Source organism: Pelodiscus sinensis, chromosome 3 (genome assembly GCF_052426305.1).
Source record: "Pelodiscus sinensis isolate ZL-2025 chromosome 3, ASM5242630v1, whole genome shotgun sequence".
Lineage (NCBI taxonomy): Eukaryota > Metazoa > Chordata > Testudines > Trionychidae > Pelodiscus > Pelodiscus sinensis.
This window is the reverse complement of record NC_143054.1, coordinates 192,076,259-192,100,373: the sequence shown is the minus strand read 5'-3', so window position 1 is coordinate 192,100,373 and position 24,115 is coordinate 192,076,259. Positions and strand designations below refer to the sequence as shown.

The 24,115-nt window shown below is 40.3% G+C and overlaps 2 protein-coding genes and 1 long non-coding RNA gene across 3 annotated transcripts; 1 reads left to right on the top strand and 2 right to left on the bottom strand.

Moving 5' to 3' along the window:
- The first annotated feature begins 563 nt into the window (after positions 1-563).
- Positions 564-19,649, top strand: LOC142828077 (uncharacterized). The gene is made up of 3 exons (XR_012903032.2): positions 564-609; positions 7,815-7,918; positions 19,533-19,649. It is a non-coding gene; the product is annotated as an uncharacterized LOC142828077 (long non-coding RNA).
- On the bottom strand, positions 16,133-23,605 carry MKKS (MKKS centrosomal shuttling protein). The gene is made up of 4 exons (XM_075925659.2): positions 22,615-23,605; positions 19,724-19,899; positions 18,965-19,075; positions 16,133-18,013 (listed from the first exon to the last, which is right to left on the bottom strand). Exons 1-4 carry the CDS (start codon positions 23,603-23,605, stop codon positions 17,573-17,575), a joined length of 1,719 nt encoding a protein of 572 aa, XP_075781774.1. The 3' UTR covers positions 16,133-17,572.
- On the bottom strand, positions 23,591-24,010 carry LOC142828076 (uncharacterized). Its single transcript, XM_075925670.2, has one exon. The coding sequence runs from the start codon at positions 24,008-24,010 to the stop codon at positions 23,858-23,860; it is 153 nt and encodes a 50-aa protein (XP_075781785.1). The 3' UTR covers positions 23,591-23,857.
- Positions 24,011-24,115: the final 105 nt, after the last annotated feature.

Genomic DNA, 24,115 nt, shown 5'->3' with positions numbered 1-24,115 from the left:
AACCCACCAGTGTAGACATAGCCTAAGTGTGCAGTAGCGTAGTGACCCCTGAGTCTTCTGTAGATCTTGTGCAACTCATGTCAAGGCCAGGTAGAAGTGCAACTGCTGTACTCAAGCAAGTGTAACCATCTGGGCATAGTTCACTGCTCCATTTAGTGGCATTGAGACCACTTACAGAGACTAAGGAGCCTTAGCTGACAGCCAGTCGGCTTTTCGCTCATGTGACTCAAGTAACATATTTTCAGTAGGGATGTTAAAATGGTTAACTAATTAAAGAAGAGCATTGAGTCAGTTAACCATTTTGACTCAGCTTCTGTAGCCTGGTCCTGCTGCGGCCAAGACCATGGGGTCCCCCGTGACCATGAGGTCTCACTGCCATTTCTATGGCTGGGGCTGCTCCTGACTTGTGCAACTGGCTGCCGGTGGAGTTCCCTACCTACAGTAGGTTAACTGGTAAGCATAACAGTAAGTCTCTTGCATACTGGTAAACTGTTTAACATCCCTAATCTTCAGCATCACAATAAGATGTTCTAGAACTATAGGGAGAGCTGGGTCTGTAAAAGGTGAAGATTCTACATTTGGCCTGAGCCTGAATCCGGTGGCTTGAGGGTATGTGATAGCAGCCTAGAAATAATGCCTTCTATAAGAAGGGCTTTTTTCATGTGGGAGGAGAGACTGTAGAAAGACTGGTGGTAGCTGTCAGACTTCACTGCTAGTAAAGGAATCTTGCAGTAATGGGAAGGAATCTTAGCCACTGATCTCCCCTAGTTGTTTGGAGTAATATCTGCAAGCTTTAATGAAGCCAGGGCTATAACCTTGTAATCTAATTCAAGAAGCAGTGTTCATTTGCCTGTACTGACACCCACTGAAGATTCACGTGGTGGTTTGTGGATGTTCTCTGTTCTACGTATGTAAAATTCCAAATAGTCAGTTAACTGACTAATTATTAAGTGGGATCCTAGACAGGGGACTGCTAGCAGAACCAGGGAACTTAACCATGACCCGATAAGCATCACTCAGTTAGTTGATTACTTGGTCACATCCTTACTCTGTTCCTGCCTTCCCAAAGGAGGACAGAAATTGGAATTCAACTAGAAGTTGCTCTACCACAGATCTATACAGTGCCTTTTACAGGTTGTACCTCCAAAAATTGGCACCCTGTGTCCGGCAACATCTAATAAGATCATGGATGCTTCTGGACCAGAGAGTTTGGGAGCCTAAGGGCAGGAGGACCAGCCAGGTGGAGCATCATGGTTGGCAGCCCAGATGGGGGCGAGAACCCCACAGTAACCTCCAGCAGCCCCCGGGAGTGTGGGGCTGAAGCCGGATTCCCGAGGCAGGAGCTGGAGCCTGAGCCTCCTAGGGAGCCAGCAGCAGCAAGGCAAGCAGCCTAGCCAAATTGTGGGGGACTGTGAGGCAGGGTTGCCTGGTGGGGCAGCATGCCAGCAGCAGGTGATGGGTTTGGGGACTGGTGGCAGGAGACCTCCCCATGTCTAGCAAATTCTCTTGTTCCGACAGTGCCAGACCAGGCAGGTCCAACCTGTAGTAGCATAAACAGAAAACCATTGTCATTGCAAAGAGCAGTGAGGGTGGACATGACCTAAATCCAACAAGCCCAAAGGGAAATACTTTCATGAATTGCAGACAATTTGATGGCCCCTATAGTCTTGGCTCTGCAATCCTGGATTAGAGTATCTCATTCTGCTTTACATGCAGTGCAGTCTGATAGGAGGCCTGTTCAAGCTGTTCCCTGGGGCTGGCTGACAGGTCTAAGTTTGCACTGTTGGATGCTATGACCTTGTGTGTCCCCCTTCTCCAATGGCACCCCTATCTTCCAATCAGAGGATAGCTGGATACAGGAAGCAGCCAGCCAGTACTCTAGGGTGATAGAAAAGCCAGCTTTTTTTGTCTGTCCATCCCCAGGCAATCGGGAGTCCCATGACAGGGCCAGCCTTTACTGTGTGGCTGGCCTGAGATGGGTAGGATATGTGCTCTCACAACTCAGTCATTCCTCCCGCACCATCTGTGGAAACAGCTCTCAAGGAGGTCATCATCCTTGTTCCTCATCCTTCCTGCTGTGCTTTGGAGTCTCCTGTTTGATTCCCCAAACTAAACTTTTCAGTCCAGTTATTACTGATTTTCCTTCTTGCCCCACCCCAAATTCTATCTTTGCTCCTCTCTGCTTCATCACTTGGCAGATTATAATTGGTCTCGGAGAAGATTGTGAGGGAAGGGGGAGGAAGAACCATATGGTCCCTCCTTGAGTAACAGAGTGAAACCTAGAGAAGTGCTGTGAAGTTGCTAGGGTGAGGCACACTGAAGTAATGATCCCTATCAAAAAGGGGCAATATATGGACTTCCAGAGAAGAAAGCCAGGGAGAGGCACCCAACTGAAGAGGCTTAAGAAGGGAGTGTGGTATCAGGGCCTGCCTGAGACGAAGGAAAGTTTTGGACTGGGCTCAACAGGAGGTCAGCCAATAGGCATATGGTCTTGGGCTCAGAAAGGACAGGAAGGTCCAGATCGAGGCAAAACCTCAGGCTGGTAACTCTTGAGAATTGGGATCCTGAAAAGAAACAACTGGGTGAAAATTAAAAAGTCAAGCCTGAGGAGATGGTAGAAGTTGCAATTGCAGCTTGTGTTTTTTGATTCCCAAGTCTCCAGGGAGAAGCCCTGGAATTACTTCCATTCTGTTCCTCTGTCAAAAGCAAAGTCTAAAAGAGGTGGAAGACATCACTGATGACTAGCAGGGTGGATTGATTGTAATGGAGGCTATTTAAATCTCCAAGTGGAAAGCTTTGATTAACAATCACTTATTTGAAGCAACTTTACCATTTCTGTTTGTATCTTCTAAAGAAAGATACATTCTCTGAGGCTTCATAGACTCATTACAATGTTAATTAAATAGAACCTTTATGTTAGATTGGTACATCTAGGAGGGTATACTATAACAATGTGCATTTGAGCTATTGTATAGCTTAATTTTCAGATTCTTGCATATTTTCAGTATTTTTAGAAAATTTTGAAGGACCTATAGCTTAGTTACCAGATAATTAACTTTTTGCTCCTGCTGTGTGTCAAGGTGCCGATTAGGATGGTAACTGACACTTAATTAAACATACCACAGCATAAAAAAAATGCTCTTATTGTGCTAATCAGGCTGTTAATACAATACATGACCCATTGTGCCATATTTATAAAGTTTGACTTCAAAACTTAGATGTCTTTCCTGAGTCTCTGTTCATATGCAAAAGCACCTCTAACTCTGTTTTTAATAGCATCTCATAGATGCAACATGTATCTTTATTTATATTTTTAACATTATAATTTTGGCCTTTATTTTGTATTTAAACTGTCACTTAACCCCTCCCAGATTTAAAAAAAAAATCAATTTTTATCCTCTCCTCCTGCCCCCCACCCTTTCCTGACGTGACTAGCGTTGTGAGGGACACAGTCTGTGTGGAACAGTGATACCCTGAAAAGGCAAGACATTAAGGTGACCCGGCCAGAGGACTGAGTCACAAGAAGAGACCACCACCAGGGTTGGTGCTGCCATGAGAAGTGGGTGCTATCCCCAGTCAGAAGGGGATGCTCTAGCAGTCACTCGGTTTGTACATGCAGATACTACAATATTAAAATGAAGGCGTATACATCCACAAGTTCTCTCAAATTCTTTCTCGTGGGGAGGAATAAATTATTGAGTGGGGAAGAATTTGTGGATTATTTCAGGGGCTGTGGTCAATTTTTTTTCTGGGATGTGCTATAGTAACTTCATACACAACTTCAGAAATCCATGAAGTTCCCTTTCAATGATATTAATCTTCAAAGGAGAAGCAATCTAAGCAGCTGTATTAATCTAAGTAGCTGTATTAATCTATCTTAGATGATGACAATGGTATTCATTGTCAAAGGCATTAGCATAGGACATGAGAATTCTGTGCTCTAACATTGACTTCCTGTGTGACCTGGGGCAAATCAGTCAGTCTCTCTCTCTCCTTCTCTCTCTGCTTCTATTCCCCATGGCTGTGTCTAGACTGGCAAGTTTTTCCGCAAAATCATCTGCTTTTGTGGAAAAACTTGCCAGCTGTCTACACTGGCTGCTTGAATTTCCGCAAAAGCACTGACGATCTCATGTAAGATTGTCAGTGTTCTTGCGGAAATACTATGCTGCTCCCGTTTGGGCAAAAGTCTTTTTTGGAAAAACTTTTGCACAAAAGGGCCAGTGTAGACAGCAGAGAGTTGTTTTCCGCAAAAAAGCCCCGATCGCGAAAATGGCAATTGGGGCTTTTTTTGCGGAAAAGTGCATCTAGATTGGCCACGAACGCTTTTCTGCAAAAAATGCTTTTGCGGAAAAGCATCCTGCCAATCTAGACGCGCTTTTCCACTTTTAACGGAAAACTTTTCCGTTAAAAGCATTTTTGGAAATTCATGCCAGTCTAGACGTAGCCCATAAGTAAAATAGAGGAATAATAGTATTTCCTTGTCTCTCAAGGATATTGTGAGGATAAAGACATTAGACCGAGGTACTCTGATATTACAGTAATGGGGGCCCCAGACAATACCATAGATATGGGTATTGCTACAATTAGTGTAAAATGTTCTGTCCAGCTATACTTCATACTGGGTCCATCCTGAATATGCATTGGGCCAACCATCATTATTTAAGGACAAACTTACTTGTTTAGGTTCTCGTATGACCCTTTTTGCCACAGTACTTCAGCAATCTCCACAATATGGCAACTGTGGTGTACTCTGAGATTGACTGATTCCCCAATCTGGTGAATGCAAAACACACAGGGGAAAGAAGATGGAAGAGATGGGTACTTGATGGTCCCTCATTTCTCCTGTCGCTACCAGAAGTGAGAGAGGAGGCTGCAGTGAGCTATGGCAACAGACTTCTGCTTTCTTTGCTCTGTTTGGCTGCTCCAGGCAGAAATCTTTTGACTTGGGCAGAGCATTTAAATGCATCGTTGTCTCCTTGTATGCAGCTTTTGCAATCCTAACATTCACCATCACAAAAGCATTGAAGGATGGTTGCCTTCCCTCACATGCCCAATGCTATGGGTAGGGTACTTGCCTTATAGTAGAAGCTAACCTTTGATGTTTATCTGTGGACAGTACCCTTGAGCACCAGTTCCACGCATGGCACTAGATTCAATTTAGCTATCAAGTGCAAAGGTATATGGTATAAACATGGTTAGGAAATCTCTCCCATGTCACTTAAATGAATCCTTATGCTACAAACCATAAATATCCCCCAGATACAGGGCTGCTTGGGGTGTGTGTGGAGAAGAGGTAGTTGCCCCAAGGCCTAGTGATTTAAAAGAACCTAGGCTCCAGGCAGCAGTAGCGGATGGAGTCCCAGGCCCTCTAAATCACTGCTGGTGCCATGCATGGTGTGAGCCTGGCAGTGCTGAGGCTGGGTGGGGGAGCTGTGGCATGGTCCAGGCAGCTCTGAGGGCTGGCTGCCACAAGTCCTGCCCCTTCTGTCCAAGACTCCGCCCCTTCCAGGGGGCCTGGACCTGAGGTGCCACCCCCCACATTGCCCAGAGCCTGGTAAGGTCAGTCACCAGCCCTGCTCAGATGTAAAGTGAAAAACATCAGCTTTAAGGGAGGGAGGAGTTAAGCTATTGGAAAAGCTCAAGTCTCAATTATGCTTCAGGCTTCCTGCGTGCCAGAGGGCATCTTAACTTTTGTGGCCTTGCTTCCCAATCTTCCACCTGCCTGTTCTATCCATTTAGCTTATAAGCACTCTGGGGCAGAGGCTATTTTCAAAGTATGTACAGCACCTAACACAATGGGAAACTGACAATGTGTGTGTGTGTGGGGGGGGATCTCTATCCTATAGTCATGCAAATAATTCCTCAGTGCATTTGTGAGCGGGTGGGAGATCACATGGGAAAACACTCTCACAATTAGCTCCCTGGGTCCGTTAAAAATAAGTTGAATTTAATAATGAGGCAGCCTGCTGTTAGCAGTTGCAGTTACATTATGCATGATTCTTGGCTGCTTGTGAGATGATCACCCTGCATAGAATTGCTAATGAAGCCCTTCCTTCTGACACTATGCTTTGCAGTTGGGCTTTTAATGCATCTGTCTACACATAAAGATGTGGCTGTTCAGGCGTCAGCAACCAAAAGTGTCTCTATATGTAGCCTCACAGAGCAGTGAGTCACATACACAGCCCTCTGGAACAGGTTTACTGTGACTATTCATTCCCAAAGTAATGTCACAGCCTCCCTGCACCTGCTGTTCTGTATTCAAATTCTGATAATTGGTATTGATTGGTCAAACTGGGTAACCGTGGGGGACTCCTTAGGGAATTAAGGACCCATTTTTACAAAACGGCAGCTGATGGTTCTCATTTTTCTACCATGTGAGAAGGCCTGGTTTGATCCTAAGATGTCTTCTGCCCAGCCCCTGAGGCTAAGAGCTCCTCAGATTTCACACTGTGATGAGCCTATGGTCAAACTAGTGAGTGACAGAGGGGTAGCCGGGTTAGTCTGTAACTGGAAAACTTAAAAAATGAATACTCTTGCAGCACCTTAGAGACTAACAAAACGTGTAAATGGTATCATGAGCTTTCATGGGCACAGCCCACTTCTTCAGATGAAGGGAGTTATTAAAGATCCAGTTTCTAAGGCTATGTCTAGACTACATCCCTCTGTTGGCAGAGGGAGGTAAATAAAGTAATTCAAAAGTGCAAATGAAGCTGAGATTTAAATATCCAGCACTTCATTTGCATAATCACGTAATGGCGCTCTTTCAAAAAACCGCTATTTCGAAATTGAAACCGCAGTCTAGACGAGGTTCATTCAAAAAAAGAACAGGGAGCTTTTTCGAAAGATCTCGGCTTCATTTGCACTTTTGCAGTGCTTCATTTACTGGGGACAGAGGGATGTAATCTAGACACACCCTAAATAAATAGGAGATGGGGGGGAGGAAAAAGAAGGGGAAAAAAAGGGGAAATAGACAATTAGCATGTCCATGAGACATGAAGCTGATCGAGAAGGTACTAATTGTTCTTAAGTACCCATTGTTTGGTTTTTTATGTCATTAGGATGTGGAATATAGCAGGCCATCCAGCCAATGTCTTTATTCATACCTCTGTTATAGGAATTAAACTCCTAAATGAAGTTAAGTTCTAAGGCTTCCCTGTGGAGTTGGCTTGTGAAATTGGCCTGAAACAATATAGTGACTTTGAGATCCATTAATGAGTGCCCAGACAAGTTAAAATGTTCCCCAACAGGTTTCTGTGTGTTGCCCTTTCGGATATCTGATTTGTGTCCATTAATTCTTTCTTGTAGAGACTGTCCAGTTTGGCCAATATACATAGCAGAGGAGCATTGCTGGCACAGATCACATTAGAGGATGTGCAGTTAAATGAGCCTCTGATGTGGTGGTTTATGTGGTTAGGTCCTGTGATATCACTTGTATAGATGTGTGGACAGAGTTGGCACCGCGGTTGATTGCATGGGTGGGCTCCTGGATGAGTATGATGGAGGTGTGCTGTATGTTTACTGGAAAGAGTCACTTACCCCCTTCCCCACTGCTGCCTCTGTATCATGGTGAGGCTTTGGGGGAAAATATTAGAAGGTGAATAAATTGGCTTATATGGATGGCAGAGAATACTTTCAGGAATATCTTTTCTTTTGATAAGAATTGGAGAAAAAGGTATAAAGGACATCTGTCCACTAGCGAAAGAGGTGGGTGTCTCTAAGCAAATAATGATCCGATCCATTCTAGAGCAGTACTGGGAGAATTTCTTGTGAGGTTTTTGTGTGTGTGTCTCACTTTTTTTTTTTTTTTTGGTCAGGGCAAATAAATCAATTTTAGGGACTTGCCTATATTGTGAAGAACAACAGGTCCATTTGCTACCCATATTCCTGTGAAAATGTCCTGCTGAGGGTGTCTGCTATGGTACGTGGCACACTGCTTCATTTGAATTGTTACTGTCAGTTAGCTAATGGGTTTATTGGATCCTAAATTTAAAGCCATAAGAATAATGCAGAATCCCAAAAAGTACAATGTCTGCATGTGTCAGTTATTTCATAGATGATTGCCAACCCTCTTGGTTTTCTGTAGGAGTAAATGTTATTGTCGCCTGTTCCTATTTTTTAAAAAAAGGAATGCCTCCTGATTGTCCCATGCCAGCCATCCTTCTGTACCACCCACATAAGGAGGAAACCCAGGAACCATTTGTATTCCAGAGAAATCTTCTGAGAAATTGAACTCCTTTCCCACCACCCTAATAAATTATGTATTTCTCAATAAAGAGTACATTAATGTATATAATTAAGAGAGAAAATTTATTCTTGATGGCAAGCAAATATACTCCTATTAGACTAGTTTCACTGCAGGAAGACTGGAGTGACATCTGCTGTTTACCATACAGATCTACGAACACTTTATTTTTCACTTAGTAGCCATTTTGATTAAAAATCCTAATAATCATTTTTTAATTTTTTAAAATCTGGTATCAAATGTTTCTGGTTTTCCTCTCAAAAGCTTTTTTTTTGGTTAAATACCAAGCACTCATTGAAAAGACTTGATTTCTCTCATGACGACAAATAAATATGTAGTTTTCATTCTGGAATTGCTGAATAGTCTAAAAGATGTCTGCTCAGAGGAGTAATTTGCATTCTACATAACACGCCCCCCCCCCCCAATGAAATGTAGAATGCAAATGTAAATTCTCTGCCATCAAGCTATAGGGTTGAACAAATTCTTTTGAAAATATAAGGCATGTGATCCTCAAAGCATGTCCACATTTATTCTTTTAAATGTCTGTATTGGTGTGGGGTTTCAATAGCCCACATGTTGGCATTTACTGTTCTTGGTGCTGGAAACAATTTAAATAAGCCTTCAAGGTACTGGATTCTAAAGTTATTAATTTTTGTAAAGGTAAAGGTTATAGGAACCTCTAGTATTTCTTTGGTTTTCCTTAATACAACACCTCTGTGCTTTGATACCACTTTCATTAAAGATGTCCTGTACTTAGCTGTTAGTATATCCACTGCTACCAAGCACAAACTAATAGAGGCAGGGGCTGTTTTTTCCACTACACTTGCAAAGAGTCACCAGGCAGTAGAAACTTTGACTGTAAGTGCAGGACAGCATGTACTGCAGCAATCTTATTCAGGGATTAGCACCCATTGTGTTAGGCACTGTATCTCCAAAGAGTTTACATTCTTAATATAGAGAGAGATTGTGATTAGTGTCCTAAGCAGTGGTAACAGTGCACAAACTGCTTTTTATTAAATATTTATTATAACTGATTGGAACCTGGGATATAATCAGGCCAGGAGCACCATTGTGCTGGTTTCTTTATGCACACAAAACAAAATCATCTTTGACCAGAAGGGTTTACAGCCTAAATCCACAGATGAAGGTGGGGGATGGGGATACACCTGAAGAACAAGTGAATCTGATGAAAAGCTGTGCCAGCTTTTGGTGGGGGCTGGGCAGAGTGAGGAATAAAGATGGAGAGGGAAGAACAATAACTGTTTGTCACCTGAGTAGCCATGGTCATCAGGCTAGTTTTTTGGAGCTGAGACTTAAGGAAGTGGCAGTAAATTTTATCTTCTTTTATCAGGGAGTTTCTTCATTCCTGCTTTTGGTATCTCTGATTATACCTCTGCATAAGAGTAAAAGACCTCTCCAGAAGAACTAGACAGTCATAACTAATCTCCATTAGAAATGCTAATGGGCAGATGTTGAAAGTGCGTGAGGTGTTTTTTTCATTGCCAGATAATGAAGAGAACCCTTTCTATTCCATATTAAACTGTTCAGAGACAACACTTATATACCAATTAGCATTTCTCTCCAATGCTAAGGCAGAAACAGAGGGACCAATGACATACCAAGACATTGAGCCCCTTGATGGCAGCTTTAAACAGGCCAGCTCCTCCGGCTGACAGAACTTGTCGGTGGGGGGAACAAATTAAGAGTTTGGGAATGTGGAGAGAGCGAGCGAGCAAAGGCTGGATTTTACAGCGGTGAGGTAAGAAAAAACAGCATTACTTAGAAATAGCACTCCAGATACTGAGCCTAGACTACATATCATTAGGACCACTCTATACAAGGCCAAGCATGTAGTCAAATGTGGCGTGTCTTTATTTTTTCCTCTTTGGTATGTAATTAAGATTAGTATGTCACTGGCTACAAGGGGCTTTTTCCTGGTACAGGTACTGAAAAACTCTTTGTTAAGGGGGGAACAGAAATAAATTGTGAAAGTGGTGGTTAAAGTCTTGAAATAAGTAAATATATTTTAGAATTCAGCTGCTAGTCACACTAAACAGACCTTATTTCTTGGTTTCAGTAGTAAATGGAAATAAAATTTGATCCTATGGCTAGGAAAAGGCCTTAAGATAAAGTCATGCATTGAACAGTGATTGCAAAAATGACACCTTATTCGACTTGCTGCTTGTGTATATTCAGTGCCAGAGCTGCTGACACGAGTGATAAAAATAAGCTTGTACTGCTTTTTATTCCTGCTAGCCCTGCAGCACCAACACAGCTGCAAAAGAGAGCTGGATTCTATTCCTTATGTGTCATCAACAGAATTGTTTGCTAAGCTTCAATTAAATTCCATGAGCAAATCTATGGATAGCAACAGATGATCACTGTGGGCATGGCTGAAGACAATGGGGTTGCACAAGTTACTGAAGGCTTAATTTGGCCTCTAGATGCTTCATACTAGATGATGAGGTGCAAGAAGGAAAAACCTTCTGACCAAATTATTCTTAAATATTACCCAGTATGGAAAAGTCACTGGATCAGAAAAAAAACCAACGATGTAGCCTAGAGGTTAAGCATCCAGTTGCAAGACCTCTCTTCAATCTCCCTCCTCTCCTTCATCCAAACTGACTGCTCTGGTCACTGGGCTAAAAGTTAAAGGGGGGCATCACCTTCTTTTCCCCTCTGTTTTGTGTTTAATGAAGTAGCCACCTAACTCACTGCTGCAAGAACTTAGGCCCCTAGTCAGCCTGTCTAAGGTTTTCATTTGTGGAATGCTAAGCAGAGATGGGTACTCCCCTGCAGTCTAGATTTAGGTGTCTAACTTGTTTAACTGGTATCTAGATTTAGGTGTCACCTGCCATCAGTACCTCCCATTGACTATCTTGCACAACTCTGGCATGCTGGCTTCTGTGGACTGCATTTGAAGAGGCATATCTTTCCCCATTCATTGTATAGGGAGTTTGGTGCCTAACTCAGGCTTTGTGGATTGCAGTGTTATTTGACTTTTAAGTAGGCACCTAAAAACTAGGCAATGTGATACTCAGGGTTGCAATGCTTCAGTGAAGAGCCTAAGGTTAAATAGAATTCCAGGGTAGACTAGGGAACATAAGAAATTAAAAATGGCCATACGGGGTCAAACCAACGGTCCATCTAGCTCTGTCTGCCAACAGTGACCAATACTATATCCCCAGAGGGAGGGAACAAAACAGGTAATCCTCATGTGATTCCCTCCTCTGTCACCCACCTCCAGAGAAACAGAGGTTAGGGACACCATTCCTACCCATCCTGGCTAATAGCCATCTATGGAACTACCCTCCATGAATCTATCTAGTGCTTTTTTGAACCCTGTTAAAGTCCTAGCTTTCACCACATCCTCTGGCAAGGAGTTCCACAGGTTGACTGTGCGATGAGTGAAGAAAAACTTCCTTTTGTTTGTTTTAAACCGGCTGCCTATTAAAGGGAATTGACCATACCACCAGATTATTGCCCTTAATAATTAGTGGCTATCCTTCTCAATCAAGCACTGGCATATTAACCTGATGGTTAATAACAGATTACCGTTCATATATGAAATAGACTTTTAAAATGCTTGTAGCTAGATCAAATCAGTCAGTGGTCACCCAAAGTACATCTAATCTAGTTATCTTCCAACACCAAAAAACCTTCTATTTCTGAGACACTGGAGATATTCCTAGAAAATCTTAGGCAATCATATTCCCCCCCCCCCCCCCCCATCCTTTTTCCCACTACATGCTCCAGGTACAATTTTCTAAGCTAAGATCTTCTAAAATATACCAATGGCACTATAGTGGTACTATATTACACGCTCTTCATTAACTGACGTATTACCTGCAGTATTCCTATGCTTTAAGATAAACCCTGTCATTTGGCTCAATTATTCCTGATGTTTGTATAGCTTGCCTCATGCTGTAGGAAAATCTCTGAACAAAAATAACAGTCTCTCTCTTAACCCAAGCAGCTTATGCTTTACAAATTTTCAACTGATATTTAGTGAAATTACTTTGAGTTAAACAGGGTTAGATGCTTTAATATATTTCTCTATGCTTCTTTCCTTGTTTATAAAAAGTATAACTCAATTATTTATACTAATATTAAATACAAATACTGTGGTTTATAAAAGGCTGGTAATTTTTTTTAAATGGAATTACACAAAGCAAATTGTCACCATATTTATCCAACACATGGTATACAGTAGATACAAAATGAAAAGACCAGAAGACAGACAATAGGCAGATTTGGCCACATGAAATAATGCAGAGCTAATTTACAGTAAAGAATGCCAAAACCAAGTTGTCCCATATGGTCAGAAAACTGCAGGGGGGAGGGGAGAAAATTAATCTGAGCAAGTACTGTAACTCCTTGTTTGATCTTGGCTGCAAGCTGTAAATGAGCAAAGTAAAAGAGGTTTCTATCATTCAGGCTGAAGATCAAAACAAGGCAGTGTAGTTTAAAGCATTATTTAATCAAAAATTGGCATGTGCTGTGAAGGCATGAATTGAATAGTAAATGGGATACTTATCTGTACATTTGTTTAATATGATGTTGGAAACATCATTATTTATGAACTTTCTTGTTTTCTGTGGAACAGTCAGGTACAACCATATAAAAGACCTCTTATTTCCTGTTAGCCTCTGATTCCTTTTCAAGTATTCCCTAACTCTAGGTTGAATGTTCAAGCATTTGGTACATATGAACTACTGGTAGTTCTATGCACTAAAAATTCTCTTGCAGCAATTTAAAGAGTTAGACAGCATGTACAGTATATGGTGAAAATATTTAAAAGTAAGAAGTAGGTCAACATGTCTGGTAACAAATCTTTTTTTAAAACATTAAGTTAAAAATGAGTAATACAGTTTAATTTTATTTGACTGTGAAAAGCATATGGTGAAGCAGAAGAATTTCTAATTGATATGTATGCTCCTTGCTGAGCAACTCAATTTAACTTTCCCTGTTTAATTAGTGTAATTTTTCCTTTCACCTAAAGAAGATTTGGGTAAGATACATGAGACCTGCCTTCTATAGGGGGCTCTGCAACAGGCTTCATAAGTTATCTGGGTCTTTTTCTATAATATGAAAGTTACATTGCCACCGCACTGGAGTGTTGCAAGGATAAACGCACTGTTTCTAAAGCATTTGAAATGTGTGAATAGAAGGCACACAAGGGAAGGCATACTGTGGTATACACACAAAATAGTAGTTTTATTACAGATTAACTTTTTAAAGAGAATTTACACAGTAACAATATGGTAGCAGAGCAACCTCATTCAGCCTATATAACCTAATAGCTTGATTCAGGATTGTGAGAACTCAATGAGATAGTCTGAGTGCCTGGATTAGGTCCATAAAGAGTTGGCTCTTTGTTTCCATGTCACTTTGAGTTGTTAGGGAAGTTTTGTGCTTGTTGTAATATCACTATATAGCAGAAAGTAGTGTCAGCATGAGATTCTTGAAATATACATTTGGGAATATAATTTTTTTAGAGTCTCTAGCAGGACAATTTGGCTCCATGCTGCTTCCTGAGGGAATCTCATTTGCAAGGGACAGTTAATTATTTTTTACATATTTCTGTATTTTTTAAACAGAGAGAGGCTGATTTCTCCACGAATAAAGCACAGTTATTTTATGGTAGTTATTTATTTCTTGTACAGATCTCCACTTCCTAACAAAGGGTATCCTTCACAGAAATAACTTCACAAGAGGGAAAATAAAACCCATACAGGATTATGTTTGTTTCTCTAGTTCAGCTGTCCTGGGTGAGAGGAGGTTTCAGATGCTGCAGAAGTGGGAACAGTGGCCTGTAGAGAGTATCAGCAAGAATAACTCCATAACCTTGTTGTGTCCAAACACAACTACTGTGCTTTGCTGGTACTTCCCTCCCCATTGGCTAACCTGCTTCTGAATCATGCTCCTGTTGCTTCTTCACTATAGCTGCATATTCTTACATCTCCTGTGGAGCAACATTACCATGAAATTGAGGTTTAATCTCAGAAAAAAAGATTAGAAGAAACTTGGGAGGGAAGAGCAGGAGTGAGGAGAGATCCTGTGGCATTGCAAATTTCATAGCTTTTTGGAGTTATGACTGTTTACGTCAGCTAAGGATTTGCCCCATGATATGGAACAGCTACTTCCCATTTCTGTGTCCCTGCTAGTTTCTATGCTCCTTTTTACCTTCCAACCAAGTAGAGAGAAATATGTACCTCGGTCTTTAAATTAGTTCTAAGCACAAATAAACTGGAAGTTGTTGGTCCAGGACCACATGTTCCCAGATTATATTTGGATGCTGACCAACAAGACTTTTCCTAGAAAGTACAGGCAGTCCCCGGGTTACGTACAAGATAGGGACTGTAGGTTTATTCTTAAGTTGAATCTGTATGTAAGTCGGAACTGGCGTCAGCCGCTGCTGAAACTGATCAGTTTCAACAGCGGCTGAATCTGGACGCCAGTTCTGACTTACATACGGATTCAACTTAAGAAACCCAGGCGTCCCCAAGTCAGCTGCTGCTGAAACTGATCAGCGGCTGATTCCAGGAAGCCCGGGGCACAGCAATTCTGCCTTGGGCTTCCTGTAGTCAGCCCCTGGTCAGTTTCAGCAGTGGCTGACTTGGGGACGCCTGGGGCAGAGCAGCTGGGGTGCTGCTGGGTTGCTCCAGTAGCGCCGAGGAGCGGCGCTACTGGAGCAACCCAGCAGCACCCCAGCTGCTCTGCCCCAGGTGTCCTGATTCAGCCACTGCTGAAACTGACTAGCAGCGGCTGAATCAGGACGCCTGGGGCAGAGCAGCTGGGGTGCTGCCGGGTTGGTACAGTAGCGCTGAGGAGCGGTGCTGCGGGACCAACCTGGCAGCGCCCCAGCTGCTCTACCACAGGCGTAGGCAAGAAAAGCCTGGTCTGCTGGGGGGGGGGGGGGTTGGGGGGGTGGGAGGGCACTAGCTGCACCCCTCCCCCAGCAGACCAGGGAGACGCAGGTGGCAGGACCGCCCGCGTCCTCCACGGCTTTGCTCCGTCTCCCTGGTCTGCTGACCAGGGAGACGGGGAGGAAAGCCGCGGAGCATGCCCGCAGTGGGACAGCCCAGGCGCGCCCGGGCTGTCCCTCTGCGGGCGTGCTCCGCGGCTTTGCTCCCGGTCTCCCTGGTCTGCAGGGATACGGGGAGCAAAGCCTTGGAGCACGCCCGCAGCGGGACAGCCCAGGCGTGCCCGGGCTGTCCCACTGCGGGCGTGCTCCGTGGCTTGCTCCTGTCCCCCTAGTCTGCTGGGGGGGTCCAGCAAAGCCGCTGGACCCCCCCAGCAGACCAGGGACACCCGAGCAAAGCCGCTGCCTGGGCAGCTTTGCTCGTTAGCCCGGGAGCAAAGCCGCCCAGGTGGCGGCTTTGCTCAGGTGTCCCTGGTCTTCTGGGGGGGGCGGTGTCCAGCGGCTTTGCTGGACCCCCCCAGCAGACCAGGAGAAGCTTTTCTCGCCCCGGAGGACACGGGTGGGGACCCGCCACCCGTGAGCTCCGGAGCGAGAAAAGCCCCGTTCTTAAGTGCGGATCCGATTTAAGTCAGATCCGCGTAAGTTGGGGACTGCCTGTACTGAATGGACAAGATTTCTCATCTAAAGTTCCAGAATAGTCTTCCATTTTTGCTGCTGATAAAACTACTACAAGAGTTCTTGAAAACAAGTCATGGTAAAAGTCAGAAACTCCAAAAGTGTATTCATGATGACAAATGAAATATTTGCGAAAATAAATGAGAAAATGGCATATAATTAAAGAACATATTGAAAGAGCTGCACTAAATCATAACCACTTGAATCCCATTATTATTAAGAGCTGTACATCTAAAACCCTCAACAACTTTGAAAGTTTACAGATGATGTTGAACAAATAAATACAATAATCAGGTTCCAAATATTACATTTTATATAGGAAATCAAAATGATACAATGGTTTGTTATAGTGGTGACAGAAGCAAACTATTGTTTATTCCATATTTTATATTCATAACATTTTTTCCTATAACATATATGCCTCACTGTACCAAACAAACTGCACAACATAGGTGCAATAAGACTTTTTCATTGGATTGTAAAAATGACACGGCCCCCCTCTGGTAAACAGGAATACTAGCTCTTCATCTCACGAGAGTATTATAAGAATAAATTAATTTGTGAAGCACTCAGATAACTAGAGATGAGAGCCATACAAAAGCTCATAAAAAATTAATAATTCTGTCTTTGGAGCATGATTTGAATAGTATGAAGTAAATAAGACATGTAGTCACATGAGGATATAACAAAATATTGAATAGCTGCTCACTCAGCACCTGCCATTCTGTGGACTGAATGAGTCAGGGTCTTGTGAAAAAAGTACAATGTGATTAGATAACATTGGTCTGCAAATTGAAACAAAGTTTCTGTTGTTTTGATAAAAATTGGTGACTTTACATAATTTTGCTATGCTGATTTCAAAAACGGCATCCATTTTGCTCTATCACATAAGGATTTTTCACAAATCAATAAGAAAAAAATGGACATTTTTCATGCTTTTTATTCCACCTTATGTATTAAAAACGTGGTAAATAGTAAATTATAGTTCTTTTGCAAGGTCTGCAGTAAGTCCTTGTTTAAAGAACAAAGGAGGAAAGTGTGAAATTTAACAATTGAGTAATTTTAAATGATTAGATGCGACTGAATCGAAGTTTTTTTGACAACTTTTTATGCATTTCACCATGTATAACACATTATAATAGCATTTTTTTAAAAAGTAGACTCCAGTTTTCAGAAAACCCGTGTCATGGGTAAAAATGGATATAATTTGAACTCAGCACCCCAAAATTAGTTAAGAACAATTATTTGTTCTCAAACAATGGAACCCATGCATTAAAGACTGAATCATACTTAATACACACAAGGAAGCTCTATTAAGGTTGCACAGACAACCTTAATTCTGGCACTTTTTAACTTTAGAGAGCTTCATGTGGCAACCTTACTCTTCCTTTTAATATAGTTGTGAGTATAATTATGCATATTTGAATATACAGTTTGTATATATGTAATACAGTATAGTCTGAATTCTTATCGTGTGTTAATAAAATTTGGTTTTCTGAGTGCACACTAGATTATTGTTTAATTTTTCTAATAAAATGTTAAATATATTTGATAATGCTTATAACTGGAGTTGGGATCAGACAAATAGCTTAATGAGCAACTATGCCTGACATTAAAATTCTGTTTATAGACTCTGATCCTGCATAATAGTCTTTTACTATATTATTTAAGCTGCTTTGGAAGTTTATCAAACAAATATGCAGTTCAAAATCATGCAGATGAAAGTTAAACTAATTTTGATCTTCAACTATGTATGACAAATCCAATATCAGATTGGCTGTTTCCACTGCCACTTGTAGACCACTACATTTTGCAGTAAAACAGTCCAATACAAGATGGTCAGTGGCGTTTACAGAAGGCCTATTAGAACAGCTTTGTGGGATAAAAGGGATACATTGGCGTTGTAAAACTGTCCAATTGAGATTCCGTTGATTATTGTAAATACCACAACCACACTTCAAAACTAAATCTGACCAGTTACAGTCAGAGGGAAATCCTGACTGAACTGACCAAAAATGTCCATAAACCATATCAGTAAGAATTTCACCATCATCATGTTCCAGGCAGCAAGCTACGCATTCCAGCGAACGGCAAAAGGCATCAGCAACCAATTGGTATTGTGTCTGTGAACAATCTATGGCTTTTAAAATACCGGTAGAAAGGGTAGAACTCTAAAAGATAAACAATAAAAAATTATAAAAGTAATAATTGAGCAACTGTAAATGTGTACTTTGACAATCAGGAAAATAAACTAGCAAACATATTATTTGTTACCGAGCACACACGGAATAGTTTCCTACCAAACTACTGGATAAAGCTTTGCAGTTTTTAACAAGTAGCCCAGTTAACATTTTTAACTGAGGAAAATTTGTTAATGTGTTGGCACAGTTCAAATATCAAAGGTTTTTACACCAGTAAAATCAAAGCCAAAAAAGTCCTATTCTTATTAGCATTGAAGACAAAATAATTCTATACAGTTCCTGTTTTCAATTAAGTACATTATAGGAATAAAATGAACGAACTGTTGCTATGGTAAATGGAAATCAGAAGAGCTGTTGAAGAGTACAAATACAGTATTTCTTAGGCAATAAGTCCTGAGGCACAGGACAACTTTATCAGCACAACTTTAAAATCTCATACAATTTAACTCTAATCGTTCTTTGGAGAATAAAATGCAACACTTGATGTCAACATAACCTGCTAAAGACAAGTGAGATGTTTCAATTCTGTCTGTAATTGAATAGAAACTAAGGGTACATCTAGACAGTACCCTTCTGTCAGAATAAGCTATGCAATTTACACTATGCAAATTGCATAGCTTATTCCGAGTCTAAATTGAAAGATCTTATTTTGAAGTTTAGCACTGCCCATATAGTGCCAAATTTCAAAGTAAGGCACTATTCCGACAAATCCCTTAACCCTCATGGAACAAGGGTTACAGGGACACCGGAATAGCGCACCCACTATTTCAGGAAATAGCGGGCGCTTTTAAAGGCACAGCATTGCTATTTCGGCATACTTCCAATATCCTGAAAGAGCAACGCAGTTTAGACGTACCCTAAATTCCTTGTCAACTTAAGTGGATTAAACAGCTTTAAATATCTTTTCAAGGCCTTACATACCTTGTGTTTTATGTACGAAGCCAAATGAGTTTCTGTGCAACCACCTCCTAACAGTGCCAAGGGTTGCTTGATTGTTAGTTGTAAAACATGTTCAGCCGTTTGACATACATGCTGAAGAGCAAGAAAAATTGTCATTGCATATAGTATCACTAAAACAAACTTATTTTAAAAAGGTTAAAAAATAACTTTTTAGAATATACTTTTAAAGTGCAACTTCTTTAAGAAGTGTAAATGTACAGATGGCACTTGCTTACTCACAGATCTGCTTTGGTTGACTTCAGTATTACAGCTGCTTATGTAGTGAACAAAAAGAGCTTTTGCTATTTATGGTGCTTAACACTATAGATCACAGCCAAGAGTGTTGTATTTTGTTCCTAATTTTGCATAATCCAAATTATTTACTAAGTTTCAATAAATTACAAACCTGGAGCCCCATATTATCATAGAACCACACTTTAACTGTCTAAATTACTCAAGGGTGAGTGTTGCTGAGAGTTAGCAGTGACCCTGAGACTTTCCTTTCACAGCTGAGAAAAACTGAAATAACAGCATCCATTTCTTTCCCCAGGTGTGGCCTCTAAAGTAACTGTGCAAAATGGTGTGGCAAAAATTCTTTGTTTCTGCTGTATTTACTGAGGTGAGCCAGTGATGAAGAGTTTTCTGGTTATAGTGACTGAAATAATAATAAACCTATCCTCACACAATCTGCTCCCTCCAGAAGAATATGAATTATTAGATCATTTGAAAAACTTTGCCTACCTTCAGCTCATCCCATGCCATTTCATTTCTGTTACAGAGTATCAAACTGCAGACAAGAATGTCATTAGGAATTAGATGCCAAAAATGTTTTGAAACAAAATTCTCAGTGCGCAAATCCTTCAGACTGCCATAACAAGTAGGAGATAGAGAATGTAGGGCAGCAATAGGCTGTGAACCTGTACAATTAAGGAAAAAAACAAAGAACAGCATCTATTATCTTATCAGAATAGCAGTCTACTGTATTTTGTAGAACATGGACTGTAAGATTGATTAGTTATATTTTAATTTTACAAATGTATTTTTCAAGACACATTCATGTAAATTTTCAAACTGTGATGGAAATCATGCAGACACAAATCAGCAAGTGCTTTGAAAATATAGGTTCTGGCAATAATTCGTGATAAAAGTAGGAATTTTATTATTCATTTAAATAGGGCATTATCTGTAAGCCATGTTTGCCATGGCACTCTAGCTCTAAGTGCTGTAAGCAACGTCCAGGTGTACAGATGTGTCAATAGTAGAGCTGGCCACAAAAGGTTTCCATTAAAGTTTGAAAAATCTGGTTTCCAATTAGTTATAGCCATATTCTGTTAGTCTCACTGGTGACGTGTCTTGTTCAAATTGTGAAGATAGACAGAAAAGAATGGAGTTAAAGAATTCCTGCAGCACAGAATGGCAAGCAAAGAGATTTAAAATTATAATGTTGAACTTCTTAGTTTTCAAGCTTTTAATTAAAACTTGAAAAAATGATTACTCTTAACTTGACTTTACCACAGTTGTTTGGAAACATTTCTGAATTTTCACTTTCCATTTCTTTTTTTGCCAAATAGAAATAATTTAATATCTGTTTCTTCATCAAAGGTTTCATCTTTATGACGGTCATATATTCCATCCTCTTAAAAGATTAAATGACTTGCTCTCTTGAGGACTTTATATCTTGGTAAGCTATAGCAAAATAGCAGAACCAATTTCAGTGAAAAACTTGAGAGTTGCCAAGATACAATCTGGCTGCAGCAGAGATTACAAGAAAACAGAAACTCAAGTTAGAGTATTATAAACATGAATGGAAACTTTAATTGGGATAGTAGTTACAATGTGTTGAATCTATTAAATATTTAGGCATAGGTGTAGACCTTTTTGATAATAAATGGCATTTGATTTAAAATAATGAAAGGATTACTTTAGGATCCCATTATAACTTTGTGGCTCCTGCCTCACCATTACCAAATTATGGCACTTCCTAACAATAGGCCTAGGCTATGTCTACACTGCAATGCTATTTCGGGATACCAGAGTTATCTCGAAATAGCTATCTCATGTTTTCACAGAAAACCCATTATTTCAGGCTTGCTATTCCGACATCCGTGTAAACCTCATTCCAAGAGGAGTAAGGGACGTTTTGGTATAGCGGGCTATTTCAAAATAAGATATGCAATTTGCATAGTTCAAATTGTGTATCTTATTTTGAGCTATGGTGCAGTGTAGACACACCCCTATATTTTTCTTTCTGATTAGTGGCACACAAAGGGCATGTCTATACTACAGGGAAGATTGACATTGCCGGAGTCATCTTTCCGGAGTTCAATTTAGCGGATGTACTGTAGATCTGCTAGATTGATCTCAAAGGATGCCCATCGGTGCTGGTACTCCGACTCCTCGCTAGGAGTAAGAGAAGTGATGGGAGCGTTTCCTGCCATTGATCTCCTGCTGTGTGGACGGGGATTTAAGATACATTGATTCCATCTACGTAATTTATGAAGCTGGAGTTGCATGTCTTACTTCCCGTATACTGCAGACCAGGACAAATATTGGGCCCAAATGTGATGTAGCCAAAAGTTATTACTTAGTGAAGGAAGCTTTTAGACTGATGCCCGAATACTAGAGATGAGTGTATTACAGGTACCTAGATTTTTAACTTGGCAAATTCTAACATATTAGACTCTAATCGTATAATTCTTATATTCCTTCTTCCCTATCCTTGGACAAACAAGAGACATACTTCGATCCTACTCACAGCTCTGATATTATAGTATTCAAATTTAATGTTAATCTGAAGCTAGGTCCTGTATTTTCAAATGGTATAATTAATGTACAGCAGTATTTTCTACCTGTAACTGTTGTCACAGCTATAATGGCACTAAAATGTTTTAACCTGAAGTGGAGAGGAAATAAATAGTAATTGGAATCTCATTTTGTGATCTGAAATCAACATCACAAATGACTAGGAACAATTTCTTCCCACTTTTCACTGGCAAACATTACCATTCCTAGTCCTTGTATTTCACAAAACATACATAAATATTGTAATTATCTAGCTATGTTTTTTTATACTGGTTTGTGAATGATTAGCACATCTTGGATCATGAGCAGTACAACTTTTATTTCCTTGTTAAGGACATTACTTGCATGTGCAGTTTTTTGAAAATGGTCTTTACAGTGCAACATCAGTTATATGTTGAGTGTTTATACCAAATAATTAAATCCTCAATCATCATTTAATGTTATGAAACACAGCGTTTAGAGTTTGATTCTATCTGCTCTAGGTAATAGAATGGGTAATTGACTTGTAAATACCAATTATTGTACTTGTGTAGGAATATGCAGAAATGACTTTTATGAAACAACTTATAGGAAGGATATGGTCATGTATATGAAGGCAGGCTCAAGCTCTCTTTGACAAAGAGTTTGAAATAAAGATGTATATAAAGAAGTTCTAGTTTGCTGGATTTCAAAATTATTCACTATTTTAAGATTAAATTGATGGTACCTAAGATGATACAATGGCTACATCAATCAGATACAGGAAAGATGGATTACAATCTTGCTTTTTGACATTTCTGTTTCCCTTAAAACTAATGTTATGGATGCCAAATAAAAAGTTAATGTATTACCTGTCATTTGACTCAGCGGCTCTACCATTGATAATCCAACTCTGTCTATAGTGATGACACGATGCTCTTTCAGGTATTGTTTCAAAGATGGGTGGATAACTTTCTGGCACACTACAAGGCCTACTTGGTCATTAACCAACTGCTTTCCTAAATTAAGCAACTGATCCAGTACTGCTACTTCTAGAGAAATGCCGTGATGAACAATGACAGGTCCATCTCCAATATTGGAAAGGTCTCCTGACAGAGAGATACAAAAAAGGGCCATCTTGATAGTACTTGAAGAAACTCTTTTGACAGGAAATATACTTGCCAACTGAAACACTGGTATTTCTATCAGTAGTCCAGGATATACAGCAGACTCCATAACTCTTTTATCTTTCACAGGTACAATTACACACTTTCCTAAAACAACATTAGTTTCAACAGAATGTGGAATTGTAAGTAGAAAAGCCTTTAAAATCAGTGTGCTGATGTAACTGGCTTCTGTTTTGTTAAGCATGCAAGCAGGCTTGCTTGCTAATATGCTACGTACCAAAGAAAGAAGGGTCTTAATACTGTCAAAATCAACTGATAATCGGCAACCACAGGCCTCAGACTTGAGATAGTCAATACATGAACTCAAAAGATGTCTACTTATTTTAGTGACCGTACTAGACTCAAAGTTTATTCTTTGAAAATTTTCAACCAAGCTGCAGCAAAGAATGGCAGTAAATAACCCACAGTCACTGAAGCGTGATATATGATTCTTTACAGAGGCTGTCAGAAGGTTTAATACTGGATGGGTAACAGAAAGACCACCAAGCAAAGCAGAAGATTGTGAAGTTATGCGAACATAGCCTCCCATACCATTGTGGAGCTGTTTGAGTCTACCCGTAGGGCCATAGCAAGATTTTACTATACCACTTAATACAGACAGAGAGAAACTAACTACATCTTTAGTTAAAGGTTTGTCGGTACACAATGAAGGCTTTTTAGCTTCAATGCGAGACATCTTCAAGACAAGCTTTTTATTCTGATCAACAAATTTTCAAGTTTATTCCACTCTTCCTTGAATCCATAAGTTAGAGAAGTTTTAATCTACAGAAGTATATTTTTCCTCTTTGAAGCCAAACATATTATAAAAAGGAAACCATGAATACAGAATGACAACTATGTCCACGTAGCTGTTCATTGTTTAATATTTGAATCTGGAGTCCAAATATAATAATGATAAATGGATATGTGATGATTGGAGAAAATTATTTCATTCTTCAAGATTCTTTTGTTTAACTTCCAAGGCTGATTTAGCAGAGTTCTTTGCAGCTCTTTGTATAAAATATGTACCAAGATGGACACCCAGAAATGAAAATCCTGCCACAAGCAGCCAGTTTTTTCTAATCCAACTGGTTTTTCTCATTTCTTCCTTCGTTGGCAAGATCGCAGATGCAAACTTTCAAGGTTAATTATATCTACAATAAATAAATAAATAACAGGATATTAGTATGACCATTTAAACAAATAT

Bases quoted from the DNA above. Each gene is read 5' to 3' on its own strand.
- LOC142828076 (XM_075925670.2), bottom strand. From the start codon at position 24,010: ATGAGAAAAACCAGTTGGATTAGAAAAAACTGGCTGCTTGTGGCAGGA.
- MKKS (XM_075925659.2), bottom strand. From the start codon at position 23,605: ATGTCTCGCATTGAAGCTAAAAAGCCTTCATTGTGTACCGACAAACCT. The intron at 19,076-19,723 runs GTAGGCAAAGTT...CTTGCTCTTCAG, and splicing joins TGGCATGGGATGAGCTGAAG to CATGTATGTCAAACGGCTGA. The intron at 18,014-18,964 runs GTATGTAAGGCC...TTTATCTTTTAG, and splicing joins CTTCGTACATAAAACACAAG to AGTTCTACCCTTTCTACCGG.